This window comes from Lupinus angustifolius, chromosome LG01 (genome assembly GCF_001865875.1).
Source record: "Lupinus angustifolius cultivar Tanjil chromosome LG01, LupAngTanjil_v1.0, whole genome shotgun sequence".
Lineage (NCBI taxonomy): Eukaryota > Viridiplantae > Streptophyta > Magnoliopsida > Fabales > Fabaceae > Lupinus > Lupinus angustifolius.
The window spans coordinates 33718915-33730629 of NC_032009.1; the positions used below are offsets into that span (position 1 = coordinate 33718915).

Consider the following 11715-nt stretch of genomic DNA (forward strand, 5'->3'; position numbering starts at 1 on the left):
CCATTGAAACTTAAATTAAAGAAAAAGAAGTGGAAGAGTTGAAGGATAAAAATTGTCATGTTTTGAGTGTCTTGAACTATATTTGACTAGTTAAGCTTATTTTCTTGATACAGATCAGGGTGTGAAATGAAACTTCAATTTCTTAACGCGTCTTTCCTATTTTTTTGTACTTTCCCTCACTTTGTAACACAAGTTTTCCCGTGATTAAGTGTTACGCAAGTCATAAACAACATGAAGGTTGGAAGTAAAGCAATGTTGAGTACATTAACACGTCACATACGGTTTCTCTTTTATATTTTTGTCGACCTAACGAGCTAACCATAGGGGTAGTGGGCACGTTTTCTTTACTTGTCTTAAAAAGAAAATGTAAAATTTTGTCATATGAAAAAACCAGGATTGAATATGGTTTTTGAGATTTTTGGATGATAGTGGTCTTATGCATCCCAATGAAAAGGGTGCTAGGACTAACGATGAAAGAAAGAATATAAGATTATCGGAGCTCATCCGATTCCTTATGTTTATAGCCTTTGAAAATGTTATATCATGACCATGACTCTAGAAGCTTCTCTTGATATTGTAGAGATTTAGGATTTATCCTATAAGATATCGTGATTGTTCCATCCTAGTTCTAGGACACGTTATGTTTGCCCACATCTACATAGGTCCGACCAAACACCACGCAAGAGAGGCCCATCTTGCAGAGTTGTCGATCGTCTGAACAACTGATCTAGCTAGGTAAAGGATGACATTGACAAGATAAACCCTCGTGAGCATTGTACAAAACCATGAACCTCTACTACAAGATGGTCACATCGTCTGAACATAACTATCACGTTGTCTACGCAAGCACATGCCTCTGCTACAGAGTTGACCACACTATGTGTGCCATGCACCGTCCCCTATGATAGGGCGAGAACATACTTGGAATACGACAACGATAAATAGATCATGCTATAAGTCAATCAGTTTGGATAAAGCATTGTACCGGTCAATGTGTAGATGTGTTAGAGTCACCCGATACGGATAAAGCAGGTTACACTTGTTTGGGGTAGGCTAGACATGGCAAAATATTCAACCATGCCAACAACATCAACCAAGAAATATTCTATGTCCACATCCTGTATAAATTAGAGGAGACTACCCATAAGGAAGTTAATATTTTAGTCTCTTATACTCTTGTCTTGCATATTGTTCAGACTAAGACAGTATCCAAGCACTGTCTTGATTGGATCTCAGCATTCCAACTCATCAACCTCCATACTAAAGAATAAGGATATTAGGTAGGATATTTATGAATTAAATATAATTTATTTGGAGATTATCCCATAGATTTAACCTTAAGTAGCAAGATAATGATATATCCTATATCATGATATTCAAATTATGATTAATCATGATACGTTTTAGCATTTAATATCATAGACACATGTTATCTTAGCCTTTTATGATAGCCTAACATGGGGTCTCCCTAAGCTAAGGTGCCATTTTATGGTCCATGTCCAAAGTCTTTATTAACCTTATATTCAGGGAACTCACAAGTTATAATACACTTCAGGCCACAAGTCCTCAAGAGGTCCAATTCATATACCTCCAAACTGACATTGTAAATGTATTTCACATGATGACCTTCGATATTGGATCTTTGGAGATCCATGTGTTTCTATGATCACCTTCCTTGATTTGTCATATGTGGTCTAAGGTTGATGTTTCAAGACCAGATTCTATTTTGAATTTTCATTATTGTCCTTCTGAAAATACTTGGCATGCCAAGATCTTAGCCGTTTTAGTTTTTAATAATGTCCACTCATCCTTAGTTCATGTTAGCTAATTTGTAGAGGTTATACTAAAGATGCATATACTTCTAATCTTTTGGGAGCATTGTCCCGAAAAGTATGTCACTTCATATGATTAGTTGGAAAAAATACATTTAAGTTAGAAATATAATAATCAAATGTTTTTCTGACTAAACATAGAGAAGTAATACATCTGTCGGAGATAAGATATCTTCCCTAACATTTTGCCTTGGTCATTTGAGGGAATTCTACCTTATGCTACTAATGGTTCTTCTTTCAAAGAGGTAATTAAAAATTGTCATACGACTTCCCTTCAAAACAATGCCCTCTTGTTCATAGGGATTTTAGAGGGTCAACTAAGTAACACCCCCTTCCAAGGTTTTGGGGTTTTTTTGACAAGATAATCTGGGGTTGTTGTTTGATAATTTCCCTCTGTTTAGGATCTTGGGGGTTATTTATGAAACAATCCCATCTTCCTCTTAGAAAATTTTAGAGTTATAAGATAATCATTTCTCTCCTTTTATGGTGGAGGATTATGAAACAATCACCTAATACACATGGATAAAAAATGAAAACATGTAAGCTCCATTTGGTAAAATAGAAAGAGGGAAGAAAGAGAAGGGGAGAAAAGAAGTTAAAGAAAAATAATCTTTTTCTCTCATTTGGTTTAGAAGAGAGTATCAGAAGAGAGAGAAAATTGCAATGAGACTCATGCATTTTGTTTCTCCTCTCGAGTGCAGAGAAAAGGGAACAAAAATATGTTGTTCATGTCTTCAATCCTATTTTATACCAATTATTACTATGAAGCAAAGATAGAAAAAACAATGAGTATTAAAAAAAATTAATTCACAAAACATATTTTCATTAGTTTGAGACAAGATTTGTAACAATGTATGGGATAAAAGATCTTTATTTGAGATGTTCGAGAAAAATCTTTCTCTTCCCTTTCATTTCTTTTTATCTAAAGCAAAACATTACAAAAATCTAATGTATTTATCATCAACTTCTCTCTTTTCAAAAAAAAATTCATCTATTTCTCTCTTCTTACTTTCTCTTGTACAACGGAGTAGTGTTAACCCATAAGTTAACATGTATAACACATTGTTCTGACAACTCACAATCTTTAATTGCGATACACTTATTTCACCATCAGGATCTTTAATTGAGGTACACTTATTACACCAACAAAGGCCTATTTTTTAGGTGTCTAAGTTAGCTATCATTATTGTACTATATTTGTGATGTTGCAGGGTTGTTTTAAATGTAAGAAATATTATCAGTAACTCAGCCACATATGACCTATCTAGTTCCAAATGATATGAAACATGGAAAGTTAAAGACTGAACAAAACTGAAAAAGCAAACTGCATTAATAGTCAAGTTTTTAGTGCCATGTATTGAGTAAATGAGGGTTAAACAATAAACAAAAAGATCATATGAGGAACAAGAATATCCATAACTGTTGATGGTATTACAAATGAGGAAGACAAAAGGTTTTATAATTTAAACAAGAACGACCTTGAAATATGACAACTAATTTTTGAACTGCACTTCCCTCATTTTGGAGAGGGAATAATTTATCGTTCAAACGTTCTTTCTTATAAGAATACATGAAAAACATGAAACATAAGAACACTAAAAAAACCCACAGAAATATAATCAAAGAATAAATGAAAAACTCCTATTACAAGTAACAATGTGTAACCCTCCAACCACCCTTTCTTCTTCCTCCCCTTCCTTCCTCTTTATCTACACACCCGAAAAATACAACTTCCATCCAAAAATTCGGGCAAGATTGCGACATGTCTTATAAAACACAATTCTTGTTCAACATGCAGTGTAGCTGAGAAAACACCTTCAGCTATTTCTTTTATTCATGACTCATCACAATTCAATCCACAAATTTCTAACACGGGGCCATCTCTATTGACGAACGGGTTAATTCTAACCCACAAGAGAGTCAAGATCGAGGCCAGAAGGATTGACCACACCAGTACAATGGTGGGCATCCTATCTTGTTTACCAAGTAAACCCTTTAGGAAGGGATAGAGATGGAGAATGACCCACAAGGCAAAGAATAACCTACCGAAGAGCGGTCCCCATGAGTCGTAACCATTGTTGATAGCATCCGAGACTCCAACAATGACACCAACAATGTTCATGATTAATAAGGTCATTGGAGGAATTAATAGTGATGTCCACTTGAAGATATAGAGCTCTGAGAATGCTCCATCATCGGCGGCTTTCGAGGTAACAGTGAAGTTTGTGTTCACACCAGCCAAAACTTTCAGTAAACCCTGGAAAAGTGCAAAGAGATGTGAAGATGCACCTCCAATCACCCAAAACTGTTCATTTCTCCACCAATCATCGATAGTAACACCACCCCATTGCATCTCAAGGATACCGGTTGCTGCAATGGATATGAAGAGGGCCATGAACACAATACTGGCATAGTTGCTAATCTGCATATATACAACATAGATGATTGCATGTCAGTACCCAAAAGTAAAGGAACACAAATGACACAGTAATATGCAATGCCATGACCTTGGAAAAAAAATTCGGAGTCGAAAGACAATGCAATGTGCGCATGTCATTTCCTCCAAAACTTTTAATTGCAGTTTCTTCACATTTAGCATTACTATTTCCATAGGCCAGGAAAGAGAAAGCTAATTCAAAACTACTACTCCAAAGACAGTTAATAAAACTCAAATTTACCAATCCATTTGACCTGTCAAAGATGAATTTTAACAAAACAATGCACTATGTTTTCTATTTTCTGAAGTGACTTCTTTCCACAGTAGATACTGCATAAAATCTTACCTCAGGTACGATAAATTTTCCGGTCAGAAGGCATATTGCTGGTAGAGTACAGTAGACAATCAAAGGGAGAGAAGTCCATGGATAAACAACTGAATTTATATAGGAAAACCGTTCCAACATCTTCAACCCACCACCATAGCCATACCAGATTGGACAATGTCTGCTGAAGAAAATCTCGACAGACCCAAGAGCCCACCGAAGAACTTGGTGTAGACGATCTGAAAGATTGATAGGTGCTGACCCCTTGAATGCAGGTCGTTTAGGAATGCAATACACAGATCGCCAGCCATGACAATGCATTTTAAATCCAGTCAAGATATCCTCCGTCACAGAACCGTAGATCCACCCACACTGGTGATAAGTAAAAAGTTATGAGCAGAAGGAAGAATTATAAGAATTAGAAAACTAATTTTTAAAAGATAAATAAAAAATATATTTCATCAGTACTAACTTCTTTTCCCCATTCAGTTTTGTCTTCATAACCACAGCTGATGACTTGGATGGCTTCCTTTAAAAGGGATGCAGGACTGATACCAAGCGGAACTCCACCATTTTCCAAAAGTGTCGAGGCTACAAAAACCGGAGACTGTCCAAATCTCTTCTCCAACTTTGTTTGAGTCAAGCTGGGCGCCTTCACAATGGTGGATACTGAAAAGAAATCAATTTAGTCATATACTATCCAGGAGATTCATTAAAGGAAGTGTTATAATTTGTAAAGACAGCTACATGAACCAAAATACTAACCTTCATTCCCCGCCTCAATATTTTCAAGTGCATGTATCTGCTTCGACGCTTCACTGTGCTTCGCCTTCTTTTTATCCTTAGAGTTCGCATTCTTTTTCTTTCTAGAGCCAAAACAGCAGCAGCACCATTTCGGCAAACAGTTACAGGTTTTGCTAGGAGGCTTCTTCTTTTTAGGCGCATCGTATCCATAAAGTGCATGCCTTCTGAAAACACATCCAGTTCCAACATAAATTGGACCTTGTATTCCATCCAATCCTTTCATGTTGATCTGTTTGCAATTGAGGATTCAGTAATTGTAATAAGTGCAGAAAGAAAAATAATAGAATAAGAAATAAAACAGGAGCAAAAAACTTACATCAAAAAATACAACATTCCTATTTGAGTATCTATCATGTCGATCAATCCCATCAAATCTTTGAGGAAATTGTACATAGCAAATCTTCCTCCCAATTTGAGGGTCCATCATAAAACACATAGCTTCCCTAAGTGCCTTGCTATTGTTAATGTAGTGATCACAATCAACATTCAGAAGAAAAGGCGCGTTTGATATAATTGCTGAAGCCCGAACCTGAAAACAGTCATTGTTATTATTATTATTACAAAAATGCATCATTTAAGGCCACTACATCACAAGTTGAACCTTGAGCTAATTGAAAGAAAATTTAGACTTACCAAAGCATTCATTGCCCCAGCCTTTTTGTGGTGATCAAAGCCTGGTCTCTTTTCTCGAGAAACATACACCAAGCGAGGTAACTCGTTCCCTTCAATATCGCGAACTCCATCATGACCAAGGAAGACCTGTACAATACAAAAAGAATGTCGACATTTTTATCTTCAAATAACGATAAAATGCTGACCACTGGAATCCAAATCCTCTGGTCAAAGCATATGCAATTCTACTTGCAAAGCACGGATGCAATCAGTACATACTGCAAACCATTTTGAAGAAGGGTATACATGGGAACTAATAAAATCATTTTTTGTAAGATTAATACCAATAATAAATGAAAACACGGATTTTAACATCACCTCAACAGAAACCCAGCACTATATACAAAAATATTTTTGGTATGTGTTAAACTGATATGTGGTCTTACCTGAATCATGCCAGGATGATCCCTCACATTATTTCCCGGCCAAGGAGTCCCGTCCTGCATGGTCCATCCATCCTCAGGAACCTTTTGAGCTGTAGCCACTAAACTGTTAATCCTTACCTTAAATTCTTCATAATCCCTCTGTATAACAGACAAAAGTAGAAGGACCATTAATATTGTCAAATATTTTCACCCTTTCGGTTCAAGAAGTAAACTAACTAAAAAGAAAAACATGCAAGCAGAGAAAGTTGAAAGAAACCTTCATTGCTCTCCTTTCCCTGACAAATGCTGGATGTATTTTATTTTTCAGATAATCAATCTTCAGACCGAAATACCACTCAGGGGCACGTGGCTCGATATTGTACTTTTTACAAAAAGGAACCCATCTCCTAGCAAATTCAGATGTCTCAGAAAGTGCTTCAAAGGTAAGCATGGCAGCACCATCATCTGACACATAGCATGCCACTTTATCAATCGGATAATCAACAGCAAGAATAGAAAGAACAGTGTTTGCTGTTATCAGAGGAGGTTCCTTCAGCGGATCAACTGTACTGACAAAGACGTCCACGTTGCATAACTCAGATGGCTTCCCTTCTTTTTCATATCTGCGGCAATTTCAAAGGCCAATCTTGATCAACATAATAGGAACTTGAGCATGAAAAATAGAAAGAAACATACTCGAAATATAATTGTGAACATAATAAATGCAAATCAAGAAAAAAGTCACCAGATGTGATAAAGCTCGATTACCTCAGCGAAAGACGATCAAGATATGTTTCTCTCTGTATAGGGTACCATTTTGGAAACTGATCCATTATCCATGATACGGCAAACCATATTTCACAGATAACTGATGTCAACCACAAGCCATATGCATCCTTAACTGGGTGCAGAATTCTATAATGAAAGAAAAGCCCGAGGATTACAAGGCGGAGAACTATAATTATTCTATATGGGTTTATCTTGCTCGAAGGGATAGGTAGCTTTCGAGAAAGTGGCTGTCTGCCTTCATCCATCCTAATATAATATATTCGGATAAAAATGTTAGTACAGAAAACAAAAAAAAATGTGATATGTGATGTAGCACAATTAGGAACATAAAGGGGAGAAAAATAGAAAATTGAGTGAGAGACTTACATGGGCATATCAGGGTCATCAAGCTCATCACCAAAACCTCCATCATTGTTATCCCCTTCATGCTTCACCACCTGAAGTTTGTCACTCTGTCTTTTCTTCCAGTCCTCCATCCGGTCTTTCCAAGCCACACTTCCATACCCATATACCGCAATGTCTTTCTTCGGAACCATTGGCCTTGGTTGCACTGTGACAGAACATGCATCAAGATCACAATATATACAGATAACATGAAATGTCAAATTGTGGAATATAACAATTATACAAGACTTACATGGAATAGATGGATCAGGATAAGGCATGGGATGAACTCTACTCCCATTATTCATATAAGGGGGAACAATTAGAGCATGTCTATCAGAAGATATATCAGGATCCTACAAAAAGTAAAAATAGTATGTAAGGAACGTTGTTGCCAGTGTGAAGTAAAACATAATTTGAAGGAAAATCATACATATCAAAGGAAATTCGAAGATATACCTCCTCTCCGTAAGTCAAGAGTGGGATTTCAGAGTTGAGAGGGGGGGAGCCATGCTCCAAATTGAGAGGGGGAGAGCCACGTCCAGAATACAATGATTCTGAAATCGGTCGCTGGCCATAAGCATCAGGGTTCTCGTAATCAAACTCATGTTCCAAGTCATCAATGCCATCTTCATCCTCATCACCTTCGACCCTAGGACTACCTGGAATTCATTCATTGGTACTACAAATGTAAGAAAATGTCTACAACCACGGTAAGGTACAAAATCCGAAGAGGAATTAAAATCAATCTCACCTTTGATACGTTTGTATCTGGTCTTACACTGGGGGCACGCCTGATTCCCCTCTCTTCTCTCGTACTCATAGCAAGGCCGACAAACAGGGAAAGCACACTCATTACAGGCAACAAAGGGCTCCCCATCCACCGTAACCTCTATCTCGTCCCCACAAATCTGACATATTTGTCCACTCAGCTCTTGGACAGACTTAATCTGAGAATAATCGAAACAAAAACAGAATGTTATTGACATCTGATTCACAATTCTTCGGAAAACTAAATAAATAACTGGCCAAGAAGATAGAGCATTCATAAAATCCAGCACGATAAAAAGGTTACAAACCCAAGTATCAATAAATCAATGGTCTTTGTTGCACAATTGAGTGAGAAAGTAAAGGCAGAGAAAGAAACAGTTAATTACATAGTAATACACACTAGTTATTGATATTTTCAAAGCTAATCACAACACAAGCTAATAAAATCACACATCTTTGTCAAATTTTCCCATATGTGACAAAATAATAGGAAACTGTAAATTGTTCCACCCTCACCAAGTCACCAGTCAACTAATCTGCTAGTAATTCTAGCATTCTAGGAGGGAAAAGGGGAATGCAGAGAATCTGGAGAAACTTTTACACATTGCAAACCACTAACTACACAGTCCAAAAGGGTCAAAAAGTACAACATCAATATCTTAAAATTATCTCCAAAAGAAACCAAAAAGTAAAGCTCCAAATTTGAAGAACAATGCTCCCAATCTTCATATAGCCAATACTTCATGAGATAAATTGAAAGGAGCACCATTTCCTCAACTCAAAAAATGTAAAATCTAAGCATACATCACAAATACAAAATTGTTTGAAGTCCACCGACGCAGAAGAAAATGGGAAAACCAAAAAGATCAATACTTTATACACAGAACTACAGATCAGAAGAAAAAGTAGACAAAATTGAAACACGAAAAATCCCCAAAAGCCCTAGTATATAAAAAACCCAGATATAGAAAATGAAGAAGGGAATGAGAAAGATAACTAACCCTTGCATTCTCATCTGCATTGATGAGCACAAACTCGTTCCTGTTATGAGAACCAGCAACGAGTCTACCACCTGTGTTCATCACTCACTCCACTCTTTCACACTTGTTAATCTTAAAATCTTCAAAAACGAAAAAGAACCCAACAACAAAAACAACCTCAGTAGTTGAAAAACCAACAAGGATCTGATTCTGAGGTTGTCTCTTACAAGATCCACTTTTTCATTCCACACTCACTATTACCATCAAACTCATCAACCCCAATTAAACCGATCCAACAAATAAACAACCACACTACTTTTTTTCTTCCTTTTTCAATATATATATATATATATATGTAACGCAATGTCTTGTGATGATTCTTAACTGTAATAATAATAATAACTGAAGAAGTTTGTTTGTGTGAGAGGATTTTTGGGTTCCTTGATAAGGCAGCCACCGACGGTGGCTGGTCCCAATCTAAGGCAAAGTATCTAGACAGAGAAAGAGAGAGTGAGAGAGAGAAAGGTACAAAGAAAGAAGGAAGTAGAGAGAGAAAGTGGAAGTACTAGCATATGTGTTTGTGTGTGTGAAAATGATGACGCGTAAAAGAAGGGGATTTATTACATAACGAGACACAGGGATCCAGAGATAAAGCTACACTGAAACCACACAACACATTCTGATCTTACTAAATCTATAAATATCAAAATATCAAATATTGATTTATATAAGTAATACTTATTAAGTGGGTCAGACATACTTTCAAAAATATTAATTAATTATCAATAGAGTGACTACTGATTATAAAAAAAGGAGTCACCCTAATTTTATCATTACAAATAAATTTTAATTCCTAAAAAATAGAATAATACTCAACTACTTAGGACTTTGGGATTGTTGTAATAAGAGCTATAATGGTAAAAGGTAGGAGTATTTGGTGGTGATGTAAGTGTGGGGCCCAGTGTAAGTGTGGTGTAGCTGGCAGTATATCTGCACTAGGGTTTGTGGAATAATAGTCAAATTCAATATTTTATTTTTTTTATTTTGTTATATGTATTGAAAATTGAATATATGTTTAGGTGAGTGACAAAAAAGTAATTAAGAAAAAAGGGTAAAAAATTGTCGGCAAAATGTAATGTAAGTGTGTTGTGTTAAAAATCAGAAGTGGAAACAGTGTTTGTGTCCGGGTCCAGTAGCCATTGAAGTTTGTGAGTGGCAATTATTATATTAGAAAGAGTTAGGAGAAAAAATGATAAAAGGAATAAAAGAAAGTGTAACTTCAACACTCTAAATTGAAGTAAAGGTTGCATCAAACTGGCCAATAGGATCTCTTCACGCGGCGTAGATTATGTCTTTAAATCAAATAGTACACTTTCTCTCTCTTCATCCTAAATACTTTCTAGGTCCTATGCTTAATAAATTGTGTATTTGTATGATAATATATCATTTTTCTAAATATAATATTATGTTTTTTTTTTATATTTTTATAGTTCCAAATATGTGGGTATTGCCTGGATCTACATTTTTTATGGACAAAAGTACATATAACTTATTCATTCAGCTAAAAAAACATATTCATAATGGACACTACTGATAACATAAGAGGCATTTATGGTATATGTTTATTACATTCACCTTTTCAGGTAATTTTGCTTACTTTGATGTTTTAATAATTATAGATTATACTAGTTGAAAAAGGAATAACAGATACCAGAATCGGTCACACCGATTGGATTCATGTATGGGCCATTTTGGTGCAAAATTGAAACAATTATAAGAACAAACAAAAATTGGTACATGCAGATATATCAGGGAAGATGTTTTTGTAACAAAATGCTTTGTCCATTTTTTCTATTTGTATTTTCTTTAGTTATTCAAAACTTAGCAATGTCTAATTGTAGATTTTTAGTAAAAGTGGGTTACGTCCATAAATTGTGCTTTGAGATCATATATTTTAATCATGAAATTTTCAGTTTGAGAAGGGCTCTCTACCCATAATGAAAAAATATGTACAACATATTAAATCTGTCCTTCAAATTATTTTGGATATTAATTTAGTCTCACACATAAATAAATATTAATATAGAGATTAAGTTTATATTAAAAAATATATTGAGGAACTAAATTGATATCTATTTTTTCTTATAATTAGTTTAGATTAGGGGAGAGTATGCCCTTCGCAAGGTTCAGCTGCGACGCAACATAAAATTAGGCCTATAACAAATTTTAAGTTGAGACTTCTTAAACTAATTAAAGTAAGAAATATTGAAAATTATCCAAAAACTTTTAGGAGAACGTTGACAAATAAAAATACTTTTAGGAGAACTTAGCCTAGAAGCATTAAAATATAGCCTTA

General features: G+C 35.4%; 1 protein-coding gene across 1 annotated transcript; it reads right to left on the bottom strand.

The window, feature by feature from the left end:
* Window positions 3190–9985, bottom strand: LOC109361607 (cellulose synthase A catalytic subunit 2 [UDP-forming]-like). Its single transcript, XM_019607116.1, has 14 exons — window positions 9381–9985; window positions 8363–8558; window positions 8068–8270; window positions 7862–7964; window positions 7591–7774; window positions 7204–7470; window positions 6713–7058; window positions 6457–6594; window positions 6032–6157; window positions 5715–5927; window positions 5360–5627; window positions 5067–5263; window positions 4616–4966; window positions 3190–4254 (listed from the first exon to the last, which is right to left on the bottom strand). The coding sequence occupies exons 1-14, from the start codon at window positions 9459–9461 to the stop codon at window positions 3667–3669; spliced, it is 3261 nt and encodes a 1086-aa protein (XP_019462661.1). The 5' UTR covers window positions 9462–9985; the 3' UTR covers window positions 3190–3666.

Excerpts from the sequence above, each read along its gene's own strand:
- LOC109361607 (XM_019607116.1), bottom strand. The coding sequence starts at position 9,461 with ATGAACACAGGTGGTAGACTCGTTGCTGGTTCTCATAACAGGAACGAG. Across the intron at positions 8,559-9,380 it reads ATGCAGATGAGAATGCAAGG|ATTAAGTCTGTCCAAGAGCT; the intron begins GTTAGTTATCTT and ends GATTATTCTCAG. Across the intron at positions 7,059-7,203 it reads CTTGATCGTCTTTCGCTGAG|ATATGAAAAAGAAGGGAAGC; the intron begins GTAATCGAGCTT and ends AAATTGCCGCAG.